This window comes from Ambystoma mexicanum, chromosome 2p, assembly GCF_040938575.1.
Source record: "Ambystoma mexicanum isolate Mex_15411 chromosome 2p, UKY_AmexF1_1, whole genome shotgun sequence".
Classification (NCBI taxonomy): domain Eukaryota; kingdom Metazoa; phylum Chordata; class Amphibia; order Caudata; family Ambystomatidae; genus Ambystoma; species Ambystoma mexicanum.
In genome coordinates this window covers 105040924-105060923 of record NC_090923.1, presented here as the reverse complement: position 1 = coordinate 105060923, position 20000 = coordinate 105040924, and the positions used below count along the sequence as shown (strand labels likewise).

The 20000-nt window shown below is 45.2% G+C and overlaps 1 protein-coding gene across 1 annotated transcript in view; it reads right to left on the bottom strand.

The window, feature by feature from the left end:
- The window catches only part of COL7A1 (collagen type VII alpha 1 chain), a 782081-nt gene that overhangs the window by 123713 nt on the left and 638368 nt on the right, over positions 1-20000 (bottom strand). Inside the window, exons 96-99 of the mRNA XM_069646196.1 lie at positions 16960-17004; positions 6519-6554; positions 4567-4626; positions 410-535 (exon numbers count right to left, since the gene is read on the bottom strand). Of these exons, the coding sequence (XP_069502297.1) occupies positions 410-535; positions 4567-4626; positions 6519-6554; positions 16960-17004 (267 nt within the window). The remainder of the gene's footprint in view (positions 1-409; positions 536-4566; positions 4627-6518; positions 6555-16959; positions 17005-20000) is intronic.

The following is a 20000-nucleotide window of genomic DNA, read 5'->3' as shown; positions in this document are numbered from 1 at the left end:
TCAAAACACCAATGCGCTGATCAGGATAACTGCGCTCCATCTCTTGCAGCATGTGTTCCATGTTACACTGAACGACTCCCATTGTTTTTACGGAGCAGGTTATAGTCGTTTGCCATCTTTAAGAAGTCTTCTTTGGAATAGGGTATAGGGAGGCCCCAGACTCCATATCCCCTATCCCGTCGTAAAATTCGCAAAAAGGAAGAAACTTTGTTGATCCTCTTATCTTCCCCTCGCTCATTTTCTTTCTCCCAGCAAAATAAGGTCTTGATATCCTTGGCGGGAGCCTAGCACGCCACACCATGGACATTCACGGACGCACTGTAACTACTACAGTGGCGATTTGTCACAGTATTAAAGCATTTTAACATAAAATAACTTTCGGATATCAAGGAAACACAAGAATTCATACCCTCTCGCCTGGCACTCCGGGGCTGCCTGCTTGTCCATTTTCTCCTCTCGGGCCAGGCTGTCCAGGGGTTCCAGCGAGACCAGGAACCCCAGGTGGGCCGGGCGGACCTGGTAAACCGGAGTCACCCTAAAATATTAAGCACAAATAACAATCAAGAATGCAGACATGTTAGAACTATTAGACATTGCAGGATAAAAATTACCCTTCCAAAAGTAGGCTATTATTGGAAGCTGCTGAGTATGCTAAACAAACTCATCAGAATGTTACATTATTCCAGCTGTATGTGAGTCGAAGGAATTCATAGATACAATGTTCAAAAATGCACTTCTTAACACAGGGCTAATCAAGGTTTTCACACTAGATTTCTACATATGGAAGTGGGAAAGGAATGTTGCAATCCAGATGTGGAGGAGAGTTTAAGGGTGATGAAAGAGAAAGTGTTTAGAGCAATTAAGGCATTACAGGAAATTAAAAGGCAATTTGCGGATTTTGTGTATCAGAGACGCCGCCTTTTCCCGGGTATCAGGTGGGGGAGAAAGTTTGGTTATCCACACGGCATGTTAATCTGCGGGGAAGAACAAGTTCAGCCCCCGCAATCTCCTGTTGAGAAAATAATTAAGCCCATAGCAGTAACGTTGAAACTTCCCCCAGGGTTGAAAACACACCCAACATTTCATGCAAGTTTACTAAAACCTTTTCAAGAGCGTACTCGTTTGATGAAGGCACCGCCTCCAATAGTCATGCAGGGGGATTCGGAGGACTATGAAGTAAGAGGAATACTAGATCCACGTAAGGGACGGAGGGGTATGCATTGTCTCATTGATTGGAAGGGGAACTTCCTGAGGAAAGGTCTGGGAACTAGCAGAGCACGTAGATGCTCCGTTATTGACTGCTAAGGTCCTTCGGAAATTCCCTCTTAAATGCAATGTTACAATGATGTCATCTAACAATCTCTCCTCTGTTGATCTCGCCACTACTAACATTATGGCTCATCAACTAGACCGATAATGCTTACACAACAGACCATTTGGAGTGCACTGCTAGACAATATATGCTACAATGTAAATGCTGCATTCATTGCTTTTCCAGGAGAATGTGGACAGAAGCCGCAAGTAACCTCAAGGGAACTGAGGTAGGCTGTGCTGAAACGTCTGTTTTTTCTTGACTGTTTTCCTTAGAAAACGTTATGAGCTAACTTTGATGGGCCTGTACCATGGCCCAGATGCCATTAAACATGGAGACACACACTTTGTTTGTTCAGAGCATCTGGGCCATGTGGATTAGCATTCCCTACAGGAGCGGAAAATCCCCTCTATTACGAGTACAGCAGTGTGGAAAAAAGTGGCACTGCATTCCATTGCCACCACTTCAGGCTCCCGTTACTGCACCCTTCAATTACGAGTTTTGGGAGTAAGGTGGTGGATTTACCTCCAGCAAAAAGCTGCCAGTAAAGCATTCACCTTACCGGCAACACATTTCAGAATTACTGCAGCGTAATTACTGCTCAAAGAAATTCAGAAATATTCCCCATTGAGACTAAACCTACCTTGCCACCACTTGTACTCCTGTGGTAAATTTCGATGGACAGAGTTGGGGGAACGGTAATCAATTCAGTAAATGTATTGCCCATTTACTTTCAAACTCGTAATGTAGCCCGATGTGCTTCCCTGCTTGGGGCAAGGAACCAGCAAATGTCCACGCGCACATCAGAACTTTGATGCAGAGGGGAGAGACGTGGGTCTATAAGACTATTCGCACGATGATTGTGTGTGTGTGCAGATGAAGTCCTTAAGGGTGTACGGAAATGGCAGCCACCATTACTGATCACCACCATGAATGCATGAGCATGGAGGTATTCAGAGAGGATTATTAGCATGGAATGTAGTGAATGTTTGCATGGCAGAAGGTAACCATCAGCTCCTTGTAGGCAATGTGAAATATTGGGAGGCGTGGACACGCATGTGGTCCATGTCAACTTTGCCGATCCACCCACTCACATGAAAACAGGACAGTTCATATTATTCTTTACGGTATTTTTCCATGTCAGAACCCTCTCCTAGGCAATGCTAAATGAAGACCCAACTCATAATGCTGGAATGGGTATTCTCCACTCTGTAATTAATTCCGAGGCCATTATAGCATTTACTATTATAAAGCAGTTCCGTGAGTGCCTAGAAAAAATTGCCAAAGGTAGCATGGCATTCATCAATGTTAAATGCCATAAGCGTACACATATCTCCAAAATGGCCAGGGAACTATTACCTTGCATATTCTTAAAAATCCCACTAGAACTACAGGGAGAGTTGCACTCGCCAAATTATGGGGGGCGGGGGATGACAAAATATATCCAGTGCTTTTTGTGAAATGGTACTTGTCAGCATAAGCACACTTCCTATTTGGTGCAGGGCTGCCACCCAAAGGGCAGGCATACACAGTGAAACCTTTATTTCCCATTTACTGCAAGTAGGTTGTTTATGCAGGCGAACAGTAATATCCTGATAGGTTAGTGTTTCTGGAATGGCAGTAAGACTAAGACAAGATCAGCTACAAGTCAAGCAGAATCTGCCACAGACAGTTGAAAAATGTTCCATATTGCCAGAAGGCTGACGGTCTTGACACACTGCTGCAGTGAGGAACTGCCAATATAACCATCTCATTGAGACTAGTTCAAATATAACATTGTAAAAACTCTGTGCTTAAATGCTCAATATTTTATTACTCACTCTACAAGCCATAATTCTGGCCAATGCGCACAATGTACTCTGTGGATCAGCTTCTGTTTATCAACTCACCCACTGCATTCCAACACACATTCAACCAGCCTTCTTCTCTCATTGTAAGCATGTATAGAATTTTTAAAGGGTGAACCTTGTTTGGAAGCAACGAAACACCGTCCAAAGGGATTGCATTCAGGGTACAAGTAGGATGCAGTGACAGCAGAGGAGGTAGGGTCTGTAGCACATGCAAATTGTGGGGCTGGTGGTGCAAGGGTTGACGGGAGCAATCAGTAGTTGGCAAGATAGTCATGAAAGAGTATGGGCTTTAGGTCCTTCCTGAATTCTCGAATGGAGGGTGCCAGTCATTTCTGAGTTGGTAACTCGTTCCACAGGGTGGATGCATTAAAGGAAAAGGCCTGATTTCTGTTTTTCCCTCTTGTAGTTCTTTGCTGTTAGCCTGGCAATGTTGTGGCTTCTAGTACTGTGATGATATCTAAAGATGATGAGTCTCTCGGCCAAGTAGAGGATGGAGCCTAGTAACACTCCACAGGTTACTGGGCCTGAGGTAGAGGTTGAAGATGATAGGGGACAGGATAGAACCTAGTGGTACGCCATAGGTTACTGGGTCTGACTGGGACCTCTGTGGGCACATCTGGATGAGTGCATCTCTTTTGTAGAGGTATGAGGTGAACCCCTGCAGGACTGTTCCGTCAAACTTCATGTTTGTGGGAGCAGAGTGTTTGAGGATGACGAGTATGTATAGAGCATCATTGATAATTTGTATGGTAGAAGTCTCTCTGCTGCATCGTTGTCATAACGTTGATTTGCAGTCTTGTAGAAGCTTGTGCTGCGTGATCCTTTCATGCAATGAGTTAGAGTGTGAGTTTCTTCAGCAGCCGGAGGATCTGATCTCTTTTCAGTGCATCTAGGACTAAGCCTTGTCTAATGGATGCATTGATGATGTTGAGAAGTAGTGTCAGGGCTTCACCTTTGATGATCTTCAAGGAGGAGGGAAGAATATGGTCTTTGCAGTTGGTAGGTTTGAGGGTGGCAAGAGTGTTGGTCATGTCTCTTGGAGAATTGACCTTAGTCCTGCAAAGACAATATACTGGTTGAAGGACGATTTACTTCACTCTGCTCTGCAGGAATGAGAGATGTAGTCTGGATACATGTGTCGATGGATGCACAATAAATGGCATATATTTATTAAAGATTGCCATTCCAGATCATCGACCATGACTCATACTGATCTATATGATTGTCTGCTTGACTTTGAGTCCAATATTAACTAATACTGATGTGTATGTTCACAGAACTAATTGTTTGAAGGGGCCTCTGCCCTATATTAACCTGAGAGCGATTCCTACTCAAGATGAATGTTTTCTTGTACACGCACAACAACTGAGTTAAAAACAACAGAGAATTTGAAACAGAACATACCTTCAGTCCCTGAGGTCCCATTTGTCCAGGTGGCCCCAGCAATCCAACCCCAGCTTCGCCCTATGATTGTGAGAATAAAAAATAAAATAAAAAAGAAATTACAGTTTTGTCAGTGCTACTGCCCCTGCAAAACAGAGGTCATCAAAATTACTGTTTTCATTCTCAGGAATATCAAGACTCAACTCTTTGCAGTCACCATTTGTCTCCAATTGAAACTGGGCCCTATTTTGTAAATGTTGATCACTGTGCGGGTGTACGTTGCTCACGCTTGTGTTTGTGGAAGAGGAGGGCTGTGGCAGTTGAATTTACAACAGTTTACTGCAAACTATGTATTTTAGAATTATTTATTTTAGGTTTTGTAGCATACTTCAAGCATACAACACTGCTTTGGTGCAGTACGAGTGAAAGGTGTGGCGAGAAGAGAGCATAGAGCATAAGAGAGAGTTTTCCAAACAAACAGGTGAGAATTTTTGCAGCAAACAATTCCTGTGCATTTCACCCCAGGTTTTGCATAACCTTTAACAGTGAGGAACAAATGAGTGACCTAAGGATGCAAAATTATTCATACAACATAGGCCACACAGGATAGCATCTTTAGTGTCTTCCTGAATGAGGTCATCTCTGGAAATTGACTCTTCGGGGGGGCTGTTCAGTGGTGGAGCTATGGTTGCCATTGAAGGCCTAGTGGGCAAATCTGCTTATCACCGCCAGTTGGGGAGAGACTTAAACCACTTCGGCCTATTGACTTAAAAACGTCCCTTATACCAAAACATTATTACTTTGTTTGACACCAAAGAAAAATGAATAGCATTACTCTTGAATCCTAACCCTCATTCTAACTACAAGGTACTCCTAATCATAGCTCAAACATAACCCTATCTGTAGTGCTTTTCCAGATGTTCACTTAAATGGAACCCTTTAGCCTGACCTTAATCATTACTCAAATCTAACCTTGACCTGAACTGTTACCCTTATGTAATCCTAACTTGGATCCTAAACTTAATCCAAACCATTCCATAAGCTCTCGGATTCTACCCAGTTGATTGACATCAACTCTAACCTTGACACTAGCTCTTATGCTAACCAACACTATTATCCTAACCTTGATCCTAACCCTACCCTAGCCCTTAGTTTGACCCTAAACCCAATCTTAACCCTAATACTAATTCTAACCTAATACTAACTTTCATTTTAATATTGATCTTTACTCTAACCTAAGCCTTACTTTGATCGTAACCCTTACTTTGAATCAGAATATGATTTTAATTTAATTTTATCCAGATGCTTATCTTAGTCTTGCTCTCAATTAGGATAGATACAAATTTGAAGTTGTAAGCTACTAGCCAGGCATAAAAGCCACCCGATCAATTCTCAACATACACACAGCACACCGTCTCCCAATTGCCAAAAGTCAATTATCACTAGCCAATGGTTAGTGGCAAGTACAGGTTATGGGCCGATCTAAATGCTACCCTAAATCATACTCTGATCACAACAAGTACTTTGACCTCAGTCCTAACCCTTAACCTGAACTAATCCTAATTCTTATCTTAATCCAAATCCTACCCTAAGGCTAACTCTGACCCTAACCCTTACTCTTATCTAATACTAACTTTTCCCCATAACCATGACGGTAACCCTTACCCTACTTTTGTGAGAAGGCGAATCCGATAACAAAAGATATAAATAGTTAGGAAAAAGGAACCATCCTGTGAATGAGACCACAGCAGGGCTCAAAAACAACAAATTGCCAAATGGAGAGGCATGCCGGAATCCTCCATCCTGGTCACAGTTGATGGTGCAAGGAGCGATAAAGAGAGCCAGTAAAGTTTGCTTTCACTAGATAGCCCCCTTAAACTATAAAGAAAAGATAATATATACAAAAGAACTGTATCCCTGTCAACCCATGCAACCAAGAAGAAATATACACACTGTAAGAATATGACACTTACTTTATCACCTTTGGCTCCAGAAGACCCCTTTGCACCCTGAAAATAGGAAACCAGAGAACACAAATGTAAATTCATAAACAAAAAACTGACATCTCTAGAAGTCAGCATGACATAGTAATGGATCTTCATTGAAAACTCAAAGATCAGAGACGAGTAACTAGAGAGATGCCATGTGATTATCTGATTTGGGTTATTCTGCCTGGGAAGAGTAAAACACATATCGCTCAAGCAGATGTTATTTAATGAGCTCTGACACAAAGAAAAGTGTGGTGTGATAGATGTGTGATGCCATTGATGATGTCATCAACTATGCCAATGTTCTTGTGGAAACAAAATAATGCACAATCTGTGCATGAGTGACAGTAATGTGGAGGCCAGGGACGTCAATGTTTGGCAATGGCATTAATACTTTAGAGTAATTCAGAAGATTTAATGTGCAGTAGTTCATCGTATGCACGCACGAGCTGAACTACCCGGCTTCGCCCGGGATTTCAATTAGCTGTTTTTTAAATCTCTGATCGATAAGTCTCACTTCAGATTCTTAAGCAGTTTAATTGCTTTGTTTTTTAGCAGCACCAATTCTCAGGTCAGTAAATGCTGCTTGGGTTTCTTCAGCAGTTTCAGTGTTTTTTAGTAGCACACATTCTCTGATCAGTGGGTCTTGCTTGAGGTTCTTCAGCACTTTCATTTTTCTGTCTCAAAGCATGTTGAATTCTATCAGTGTCATGATGCCTGCCCCCCGGGAAGCCAGACCAGGCCCAGCAACCCCGGAAGCAGGCATCATGCCATTTGGAGCATGCCCTAAAACCCCAGTTAGGGGCTGTTTGGGTGCGGTCCTGGCGCCTAAGGCGCCAGGCTCATAAGGATAAAGTCAGTCCTGGCGCCATGGGCGCCTGGCTCATTACAGAAACCCTACCTAATGCAGACCATGCTGCATACTTACCTGGTGCAGACCATGCTGCACGAAGCCACAAGCCAAATGGGGTTTAGGAGGGACTATTTTACCTAAGGGACTACTTTCTACTCGGGTGGGGGCTGTGGAAGAATACTTACCTGGGACTTCTTCCAAGGCTATTTAAACCACGCCCGGACATCCGCACCTGCTTCGCCCCAAAGACTTACCGGATTATTGACAGGGGGGAACTCACCTCATCTCGGGTCGGCGCAGTTAACTCAGCATCACCGCCGCACCCCGGCCCTTAAGGGGAAACCACTGGACATTACAAGCTACCCCCCAAAGACTTACCTGATTTACCGCAGCGGGGTACTCACCTCATCTCGGGTCGGTGCAGTTAACTCTGCATCATCGCCGTACCCCGGCCCCTAAGGGGAAAACCAATATAGACTTACCTGACTCTCACCAACTGCCTTTTGGACTCTTCGTGGTGGTTAAACCAGCAACCTATAAGGAATCGAAAAGAGTGAAGATCAGACATTTGAACTCTTACAAACTATTGGATTCTAGAGTCAATACTGGAACTCACCAATTCCTCCACGCCAGTGAAGTAACTGGTCGTCTACGCGCCCCTGCGCTCGATGCAGGATGGAGAGCTCATCTTTCCAAACCATCAGGTGAGATTAAGAGGGAACATCAGGAGTGGTCAGTGGGCAGACAACGGGAGTGGAAGGTGGGTTAACGCTCAAATTACGGGAGGTTAATCCCCCTTTCTCCTTTATGATATGATATGATATGATATGATATGATATGGCATTTGTAATGCGCCTATACACAAGTGTTTCAAGGCGCGACGAGGCAGGGAGGGGGGAACAAGGGGAAGACAGACAACGATCCTACTAGGCCAGGTGTCATTCAGACCGCGCAAGTGCAGGGGTAGGGGGAAGGGAAAAGTGCAAGGGGAAGGGGAGGGGGGAAGTGCAATACAAGTAAGTAGAGTAAGTAAATAAATAGGGCCAGCTGGTGGCAAGTGCAAGGTAAGTGCAGACAAGTGCTGGGAAAGGGGGGGGCTGTAGGGATACAGAGACAGTCCCTCAGTGCAGGGGTTGCCAGGGAGGCAGTGCAAGAGGAGAGTGGCTGGGCCCAGGACCGAGGTCGGTGAGAGTGGCCCAGTTGCAGATTCGGTGCAGATTCAGTCGAGAATTTAGCAGGGGAGAGGGAGAGAGAAAGCAGAAGCAAAGAGGAAGGTTTTGAGGTGCTTCCGGAGCCGGAGATGGTTGTCCTCAAGTTTCAGGGAGGCTGTTCCAGAGGGAGACCCCTGCCACAGCGAGAGATCGACCCCCAACTCGTTGCTTCGAGGTGCGGCTGACCCTGAGGGAGTTGGAGATGGATGAGCGAAGGGCTCGGGAACGAAGATATTTAGGAAGAGAGAGTTGAAGGTATTTAGGCCCCAGGCCCCAGAAGGCCTTGTGGACAATGCAGAGGGTTTTGAACTTAATCCTCGCAGCCACTGGGAGCCAGTGTAGAGATTTCAGTCCTGGAGAGATACGGTCCCTGGGCTTGAGACCAAGGACAAGTCGTATGCAGAAAGATATTCATACGAGCCGACAAACGAAGTTAAGTGGGTCTGTCCAGGCAGTCATCTCGGCTCTACGTGGCACCAGGCCAGTCCAGATCGACGCCCCCGTGGGAATCAGGTGAGCATAACAGAACGCGAAGCCTACCCACAAATACCCACCTGGGCGTCATGGAGACCTCGGAAACGGATCAGTTTGCCCAATTATTAGGGGAATTAAGGGCCGAAGTGCATTCCGCCCGCCAAGAAACTAATGCCCTCAGGAGAGAACTGATAGTATCAAAAGAACTAACCGATGATTTGGCGAGACAACTATTGCAAAGCCAGGCTGGACAAACACCTCTACCAGGACTCGGGGCAAGTCCAGCTCCTGTACCACTGAGTAACCTGGTGCAGATAAATCTACCTAGAGCCGTTCCCTTGGCTCCGCCTGAACGCTTTGCCGGAGACCCAAAAAGGTTTGCTATATTCATGAATCAATGCCGCTTGCACTTTTTATGTAGACCTGGAGCCTTCCCGAACGATCAGGCCAAGGTGGCCTTCGTGCTGTCAGGCTTTGGATAACGAACTTTTATCCTTACGGCAAGGTAATCAGGATCTTTTATCTTACATTGCAACCTTTAGCAGATTAGTAGTGGAAACCGAATGGCCTGAAGCCAAGCGAATCACATTATTCCATCAAGGGCTTCGAGGAGAACTCAAAGATGTTTTGGCCCAAATCGTGAACCCGCCTCAAGACTGTGCTGAATATATAGATTTAGTGGTCCAGTTAGATCACAGACTTCAAAAAAGAAAGGCTGATCGAACCAAGTTTGAGAATAGGGTGTTGACTAAAACCCACGTAAGCTCCAAGGGAGTAGATGCCCCAGAACCTATACAACTCGGGAGGGGGGGGGTTGAGGGCCCCTAAAGCAGAAGGAAAGAGAAAGAAGACGGCAACTGCAATTATGTCTCTATTGCGGAACTACTGGTCATTTTCTTCGGAACTGCCCTGTAAAACCACCCAAGAAAACTATAGGAGCAGCAGACGAAAACCATTTGGAACCTGACTCAGGAAACAACCAAGCCCAGCAAGTGTAGAGGTCCGCTTGCCGAGCTTAAAGAAGGACACTCTGACCTTGCATTTCACCATACCCAGGGTCCTTGTAGATCCAGAGCAGCCATCACGCATGCACGCGGTAAAGGCATACGTTGATAGTGGAGCCATAGGAAACTATTTGGACTGTGAATTGGCTTCCAGGATGAATCTACCTCTCACCCGAAAGACCACTGCCGATGTCGTCACCACAGTGGACGGAACGGAAATTGTCTCTGGGCCCGTAACTCATTCCACTGCAGAGATGACATTGCTGGGTCAAGATGGGCACCAAGAGGTTATGGTGTTTGATTTGATCAAGGCCCCACAGTTCCAACTGATACTGGGAATACCTTGGTTGGAAAAACATAATCCCTGTATTGATTGGCGAGAGACGAGACTAACCTTCCCAGAATGCGCTCACACCTGCTACCCAAAGAAAACTCTAAACTCAGTCCTACCCCAGTAATCCCAGCTGCCATGCAATTACCTGCTGAATACCAAGACTTTCAGGATGTCTTCCAAAAGGAACAGGAAAATACTTTACCACCTCACAGATCGTATGATTGTCAAATAGATCTTGTACCGGGAGCACAGCCACCTTGCAGCAGAATCTATGCCCTTACGGAACCCGAAAATCTCCACTTGCGCCAGTACCTTGACCAGTACCTTGCTAATGGTTTCATTCGCCCGTCCAAGTCCCCTGCATCTTCAGCTTTGTTCTTCGTACCTAAAAAGGAAGGCGACCTTAGAACATGCATAGACTACCGCGGTCTGAATCAGATAACCATCAAGAATCGATACCCATTGCTTTTGATCCCTGAACTACTAGACCAGGTGAAGGACGCTTGTATATACACTAAACTAGGCATATCATCTGGTACGTGTCAAAGCGGCAACCTACAAGGAATCGGAAAGAGTGAAGATCAGACATTTGAACTCTTACAAACTATTGGATTCTAGAGTCAATACTGGAACTCACCAATTCCTCCATGCCAGTGAAGTAACTGGTCGTCTACGGGCCCCTGCGCTCGATGCAGGATGGAGAGCTCATCTTTCCAAACCATCAGGTGAGATTAAGAGGGAACATCAGGAGTGGTCAGTGGGCAGACAACGGGAGTGGACGGTGGGTTAACGCTCAAATTGCGGGAGGTTAATCCCCCTTTCTCCTTTGCAGAAAGATATTCATACGAGCTGTCAAACGAAGTTAAGTGGGTCTGTCCAGTCAGTCATCTCGGCTCTACGTGGCACCAGGCCAGTCCAGATCGACGCCCCCGTGGGAATCAGGTGAGCGTAACAATCAGCTTCATGGTCTTGAGATCTTCCTTCAGAATGTTGATCATGTTTCAGCTTCGATGTGTGATGATGAGCACTTCCTACAAATTACCTGTAGATGGCGGTTTAACACCACATAACGTAATGCCGAAAACAACGCCGAAAAACCAAAAAGATTAATTATCTTGGGAACGGGAGGACCTATCGAGCCAGAAATAGTTACATTAATTCAGAAATGGAATATATAATATTCCTCACCGATTCCAGACCTCACCGTTCATGAGGAGTAACGTCCCCAAGAACGTCACATAAAAAACCCACAAACACAACTTTGTTTTATATATATATATAGGATTGGTGTGCTTCATCACCTGCATGGGGAGGTGGTCTGTAGCCTAAGCGAATACACCCCATTGTGTCGAGGTTACTGGTGGCACTCACAAGCCTCAAGGCTGGTCTTTCAGAAGCAAAACACTGTGCTATCCATGGTGTCAGGATTACTGCTCTAAATGTCTGGGGGTAAAGAGGGAAATGTAGCTGACTTTTACCCTTTAGTGGAGACCTGCAACACAGGCTGCGAGGTAGGTGGACATAAACCCCAGATCGGGGGGAGCTGGACAATGTTTTTTTAACCAGGGACGGCCCACCAGTGGACTGGAATGACATTTTCAACCATGCGACTATGACATGGGCACTAACCACTAGGTTAAAGTGGAGAAGAGTCTCCTTTAGTGGACCTTCCTACAAGATGTTCATACGGTCAAACTGGACCAGAGGCGCCATGCGCACAGACAACCCGCAGCCTTGGCAATGGTCTTTTGGCATGCAGCATGAAGTCTGCTATAGGCCTAAAAAGCATGAATCCAAGTTCCAGATAGGTGTCCAACCCAACGACATCCACCAAGTCTAAGGCCAGTAGAGCCAGACACCCTTTTTGGCTGTGGACCTCTTCACCAGAATCAAAGGGTTCAACCTTCTTCGATGATGTTAAACATTGTATATGTACTGACTCTGTAAAGCTGGTCCAAATTCAGGAGGGGTGTTTGCGATGGTGCCGACTGTCAGGTTCCCACATTATGTTCTTCACATTTTCAAGAGCTTTAGGAAACTTGGGCGTTTCAGACATTCTTTCTGGAGAACTAGAAGGGGAGATTAGTTTAAGTACTAGTTTGAGTTTGTTTGAGTGCAGCAGTTTTACAGATTAAAGTTTGTTTATTTTCTTTTAACTGTTATTCATTCAGAAAGATGTAATTTTCCCAAGCCAAAATGGTGGAACCACCTTTCAACAGTGATTGGTTCAGACTAGTGTAGTCAGCATTGTGCTGTCACTTAGAATCTTCAGTAAAATTCTAAACTGCCTTTCATTAATGTTTTCCTCTGAGTAGGTCATGTAATTGTTAGCTCCAGTAAATAAAGTTATAAGTTTCCATTTTTAAGGTGTAAGTTATTTGACTGTATAGTCTTAACCCCATCTCAGTATAGTAGCTCAGTATTTAGTTTGTGGAGACAGCAGCAGAAGAAAGAAAACCAAATAGACCCTGATTGCTGAGCAGCTGCGTTATCCTGTCCACAAGAAAACAGACTAAGCTAAGTGATTTTAAGGACTTTCAGTTATCGATAGCTAAAGACTCGTGATAACCAGAAATTAGCAAATAAGCTAAGAACTGAATATAGAACTGTAAATATAGTTTAATTGATTTTGAGAAAGAAAACGTTTTGATTTACAATGAACTTTCAAAGAAAAAACCAAGTCAGTAGAGTATCTTCAAAATGTATTACTGCAAATATGTTTTACTTATTTTTAACTAACAGGGCGTGCAGTACAAAATCGCTGTGTTCTTAACATTTAATAAAACGAATACGATCATACTAACATTAGTTACCATTTTGTTACGGGCGCGAGACGCGATCATACATCGCGTATTGTGCATTGGATTAGATTGCGTGCAGTTACAGAAAAGGACCTAATGATGCCGCACGTGCGTTGCGGCCATTTTGGATTTCACTCGATTTTTTTCATTTTCCTTCGTAGCATTTCGGAACGAGAGACTCTTGACAAAAAGACATTTTCGGGTGATATGAGTGGTTTTGAATTTTGAAATCAAAGGCAGTCTTTAACGGATAAAGCAACCTTCAAGCACTATCAGCAGAGGTATTTTAAAAAGAAAAGATGTTAAGAAGGATTACACTAAGATTCACATTTTACTAAAGATTAATATTAACAGTAAATCTTTTCTGGGCAAAATATTTTAAGGATTTCGTGATATTAAGACAGAGTGAAAGTGAAAATGAACAGAAGAAGAAGTTTAAAGGAATTTCAACATTGCAAGTACCAGTCGTGAAAATCATTAACTGTATTCAGCAACCAGCAACTAAAACACAAATAGAAGCAGCCTAATGGTAATCAAGCTTAGGCTACAGGTAACAAGAAAAGTAACTGTAAAGAGAGTTTTAGTCAAGTGTTTAGACTGAGAAAATATAATTAAAAAGATTGCATTTTCTTTTTAGGACCTCTACTGAACAAAACACTCCAGTGAAGCCCGACGGAAAAAATCAGCAGTAGAAGTTCCTGAGTGTGTTATTTTCTCCATTTCCCTTTCCCCTTGGGTTTGCCAGTCCAGTAGTTTTATAGTAACAGGATTGTTGGGCTGGCAGGCTTCGGGAGTCTGGAGGGCCAGCTTCACTCCTGCAGAATCCTACAGTAACATGTTCTGACACCGACAAACCCATCACCTCCACTTTGATTCCCGATGGTAAAGGTGAGCGGCTCTTGAGGGCAGCATTCTCCATAGATATGGCTGGAATCTAGCTTGCACATGAGCAATTGTCCCTGGCTCCACCACCTGTGCCGGGGCAGAAGATGCTGGTGTAGGGGCCTTGGTGAAGATGTCAAGCATCTGGTGTCTGAAGTTCCCTGACTGCTCTAGGAAGGAAGAGCTAGTGTGGAAAGGCACCTCGATGGCATGTGATGATTCCTCCGAGTATCACCAGCGTTTCTGATGTGAGATTGAATACGTCTCTTTCTTGAAGAAGTGTGATGCTTCTTTTATTTCCTGTAATTCTAGCCAGCATCCAAAAAATGTCCCCCTTCAGGCTGCTTCTGAAGGACCTCAGCCTTCGTAGAAGAAGGTTCATAACCAGTGACTTCAGTAGGGTCCTCTTACGGAGCGAGGTGTAGAGTTTTGTAGCACACTCTCAGAGGGCCTCGCTATTCATAGACTGGCAAGAGCCTCAGTGCTTCGAGTCATGGCGCTTCATCCCAATTGCTGAACTTGAAGGCCTGGTTCCTGAAAAACTAGCCTTCACCCACTTACAATTGTCAGAGCAAAATCTTACCATCATGTCAGCTTCCAGAAAAGCTTCTACTAAGAAGGAATATCGTAGCAAATGGTACGGTTCTGTCACTGGGCCTTAGACCGCAACCTTAATCCTCTAGAAGCTTCTATTGATAATGTCATGTCCTTCATGTCTTATCTAGTTTCCACAGGTGTAAAAGTAGACACTTGCAAACATTACCTATCGGCTATTGGAGCAAACCTAAACAGGGAATACAAGTCTTTCTCTCTTTCAAACAAAGCCATTTGCAGGCACTTCTAGGACCTTCTTATTTATATCCCACTGTTCTTGAACCACCACCTCAATGGGCTCTCAACGTAGTTTTGTCAGCTCTAATGCAAAAAACATTCAAGCCTATGGCATCATGCGAATTAGAACTTCTAACCTGGAAAACAGCACTTTACTAGCCATTACTTCGGCTAGAAGAATTGGAGAACTCCAAGATCTCTCCTCTAAGGAACCTTATGTAGTTTACCATCAGGATAAAGTAGTCCTTCGTACGTTCCCCTCCTTTCTACCAAAAGTGGTTTCCAATTTTCATTTTAATCAAGAAATATGTCTTCTTATTTGTCTTCCTAGGCCGCAGAGACATTACATAACCTAGACGTTGTAACAACTCTAAAATTGTATGTAGAAAGGACCAAACCTTTCAGGAAAGCAGAACAGCTCTTCATTACTTACGGTGGCCCCTCTCCTGGCAATAAAGCAGCTAAAGCTTCCATTGTCAGATGGGTTGTCCCCTGTATCTCCAAGGCTTATGATATGAAAGGGCTCGTGACTTCCGGCTCATTCCACAAGAGCCAAGGCAGCATTGTTAGCCTTCACCAGCCATGTTGCCATTGTACAAATCTGTAGAGCTGCTACCTGTGCTACCCTCTTGCCTTTTGCAAGCACTATGCTATGGATACATTCTGTAGAAAGTATGCAAAATGTGGCCAAGAGGTGCTCCGCAACTTGTTTGCCTGAATTCCGTACAGGCTGACTCCTCCACCCTTACTTATTAAAAGGCTTTTTAGCCTGGTCCCAACCAGTTGGGAAGGAGGGCGAGCCAGGACGAAAGAGAAATGAAAAGTTACCTTTATGGTGATAAAGGTTCTCTTAGTCCAGGCTCTCCGTCCTTCACAACTATAGTAAGCATATACTAATCAGCGGAACCACAGGAACTGGATGTGTAAGGTTGTTGGCGTATGAGTGGGGTCTGGGGCCAGCGAGCGGAAGGACGCGTGTGTGACGTGGGCCCTACGCCTTCAATTTTCTTAAAGTGACAGCTATCTTTTGCAGCCAGCTTTTCCCGGCCCGCCTGCGGATGCAGTTGTTCCCCAACCAGTTTTGAAGGAGGGAGACCTGGACTAAGAGAACCTGAATCACCATGAAGGTAATTTTTCATATATGGCTCATGCCAGTCTGCAGACATACAGGAGTTGACCGGTCTGGAAATAATAGTGCGAGTAACAACGTATACCGGCACCTTTCTGGACCGGCCAACTCCATGTCTGCCGGTAGAGGCTCTGAACTACCGGCAGGCCTGACCTGTCGGTAGATCAGACTCCTACCGGCAGATAAATGCCTGAATCACCATGGTTCGGGCAACCCCATCTCATGGAGTCCTATGAGATTCCATAGAATGGGGAGTTACCGGCGTCTCCGCCGCCCGTAATATCCCGTTAACACTGGGATATCGGCCCGCGGAGACGGTAGAGTAGTTCCCCGGTATCTTGCCGGAATTACCAGCGGATACCGGGGAACTCATAATGAGCCGCATCGACTCAATGCTGAGCTCGATCTATGGCAAGCAAAGATCTGAAAGCTACCTAGTGTGCCGCTAGGGGAGTGCCAGCATTACTAGGTTAGCAGGAAATATTTGGGCTCATAACGAGTTTGCCGGTATTCTGGCAGTAAAGCCGCAGGGAATACCGTAAAAAGGAATGACCAATTCTGCGACTTAGTTAGGCAGTATCACCACTAGAGGTATTACCTCCGGCTGTAATACCGCCAGATTACAAGTGGCGGTTTGGCAGTCCATAGGACTTCATTGGGGAATTTTGCTGTTATTACTTTCGGCGGTATTACTGGATTGTAATACCACTGATTCTTTGAGGTAAAGTGGAGGTAATACCGGCAAACTTGTAGTTTGGTGGTGAGGAAAAAATGCAGGTAAATGGAATTACCTGCACTTTTTTCCTGCACTGCCAAACTCGTAATGAGCCTCAGGGGTGGGGAGGCAATATGTCACTTTAGATCAGGTGCTCTGTCCCTTGTTCTCCAGCCCTTGCACATAACTTACATCTTCTCCGGGGTCTCCCCCTTCACCAGCTCTTCCAATTTCTCCCTAGTGGAAAAGAAAAAGAGTTATTAATTAACAATAGTTCAGCTCATTGTTAAACAGAGATCAGATTAGAGAAGCATACATATCAGCACATTTGGAAGGCTGGCTGGCAGGGTAGGCTGCTTCTAAAGGGTCAATTTCCAAGGTTAGGGGTTATGCAAATTCTTTGGTGATCAACATCTGCTTCATCAAGACTCAAACTGCCTCTTCGGTCTTTCTCTCATCTCTCAGAGGCAGGGACATAGTAATGGCGAAGGGTCTTGTTCAGCTAAGGTAGCAGCACTGCACTGCACTGCACAGACCTCGGTGTACTTGACTGCGCTGCAGGTCAGGGCTACCCAGGGTACTGAGTCCTGTTTTTCTCCAGCTAAGGTGAATCGAGATGCTCCCAGTACTGCCAAGTGGGCGTACGGGGTATGCGTATTAGACTATACCAGTGCTTTCAGTGCAATGCTGAGTGCGGACCGCCAATCAGGGAGATCAGAACACTGCCCGGACTTACTGGCATCATCACATATATCGCTCCCTCAACTGAACTCTTTCCAGGCTCTGAGCAGAGCCGTACATGCTGAAGGCAGTGGGACAGGGGGTAAGCGCAGGGAGAGACTATGCTGTCCAATGCGCGCACTGTCAGCATTATTACCCAGGAAGGCGGCCATGACCAGGAAAGGAGGTAGCCGAATGATGTATCTTATACTCTCTGGAGAGCATGAAAACAGAGAGGCATAGACCGACTATGGACCCCTAGGAAGTTGTCCTATAATGCCCCCAATCTTCCATTACCCACTTATGCCCGATAGAGCATTTTGGCACAGTTTTCTTTACAGGCAGTGCTGGAGCTGTGCCGGATTTCCTTGGTTTCTGAAACAGTCAAAAATGGTCTCCTCAGTGGCCAACTCAGTGGAAGTTAGAAGCTCTTGGCCAGGCCACCACACACCAGCACTGCAGATCAGGTGTGTTGCTAGTTCTGGGATACATTCGGGACTACGCTGTCAGGACTGTCGGGACTCGGGGCGGGCAAGCCGTTTGGTTGTAGCCCCTGAGCTACTAGCCAAGGCTACAACCAAAAGACCAGGCACTATAGCCGCCACAGAAACCCCCAAGCGACGACTCTGCTGCAGATGATAGAAATCAACAAAGACGGATGTAAGAGCTCGCAAGAGCGCTCTTCTAGTTTCTTTTTGTATTTCATTGCAGCACAATAAACAGCCAATAACCTTAGAAACATACACGCCAACATTATCTATCTCATTCTGGAGACGCTAGTCGAATTCAGGTTTTAACTTTGCATTCGGGAACTTGTAGTCCTGGATTGCCACATTATAAACCCAGGACGGCACGTTCCAGAATGCAAAGTATCTGTGTATCATAAATCTGTTTTGTTAATGCACAGATTATTTTCCAGACATTTTGCAAGAGGTGTAATTGGAAAATGAATTCATAATTTCACAACATTATGAACTTCGTCTGAAAGTACGTCAGAATTTACATTTACACACGTCTACTTTTATGTTTTCAGCCCCAGCTTTTCACAGCCAAAATGGCATCACTAGAGCCCCACTGTTGGTGTTGTCTATGAAAGGCAAAAATACACATTTGGCCTCATTCCGAGTATGGCGTTAAGGGATAGCGGCCACCGGTAACGAGACCGGTGGCGGTGATCCCTTACCGCCATACTCCGAGTTCCCTTTGCGCCCTCGCCCTTAACGCCTGCTTTGAGCAGGTGTTAAAGTCGAGGGCGCAAAGGGGCCTCCAAGCCAATAACGGTGACCGTAATGAACGGTCACCGTTATTTGCATCTTCCCCATTCCCATTGAGCCCTATGGGGGCTCATTTGGGAATGGGGAAGAGCCTTGGTGAATGGGGAATCACCGCCCCGCCAACCTTGGAATGGGGCGGTGATTCCGCCATCCACCAAGGCGCTGCCGGTCCGGGTACGGCGTCAACCAAGGCGTTAATAGCGCCATTGGTTAGCGCCGTACTCGGAATGAGGCCCATTGCACGGTTCCATGAATCAGGGTTTGTGTCGGCAGTGCAAAGTCACTTTTCACCAGTGTGAATTCACATGGAACCGGGCAAATATTCCATGAATCGGGCCCAGTGACTTCAAACATTTCTGGTGCACTGTTTTCTACAAGTAGGTCTAAACAGCTTGCTTTGTCATTTTCATAAATAAAAAACAACAATTCCCACATCTGTAGTCTGTTCCTCCACCACGGGAGGTAAAATAAAACGAGATGACCTAGTCAGATAGTTGGCCTAGGGTGACTTTATACAGACATACAGTTTCTGTGGTGTGAGGACCTCCATGTTGCAGTGTCCGCTATGGAAAAAACGGGGCGAAGGGGGCTGGACAAAGGTATATTCTCTAGTCATCTGTCATCAATCACATTGATGTGAAAGTGTAAAGGAGGGGTAACCGATGTCCACGCCTTACACAGTATATTTCGGGTCTTCCCTGATCAAGATGGGTCGCCCGTAAACAAAAAGTTGGGAAGTACCCATATTCTATCTATGGAAATATATCCAGCTGGTCAGATAGCACAGCGAGCTTTGGGAAGTACCCATATTCTATCTATGGAAATATATCCAGCTGGTCAGATAGCACAGCGAGCTTTGGGAAGTACCCATATTCTATCTATGGAAATATATCCAGCTGGTCAGATAGCACAGCGAGCTTTGGGAAGTACCCATATTCTATCTATGGAAATATATCCAGCTGGTCAGATAGCACAGCGAGCTTTGGGAAGTACCCATATTCTATCTATGGAAATATATCCAGCTGGTCAGATAGCACAGCGAGCTTTGGGAAGTACCCATATTCTATCTATGGAAATATATCCAGCTGGTCAGATAGCACAGCGAGCTTTGGGAAGTACCCATATTCTATCTATGGAAATATATCCAGCTGGTAAGATAGCACAGCGAGCTTTGGGAAGTACCCATATTCTATCTATGGAAATATATCCAGCTGGTCAGATAGCACAGCGAGCTTTGGG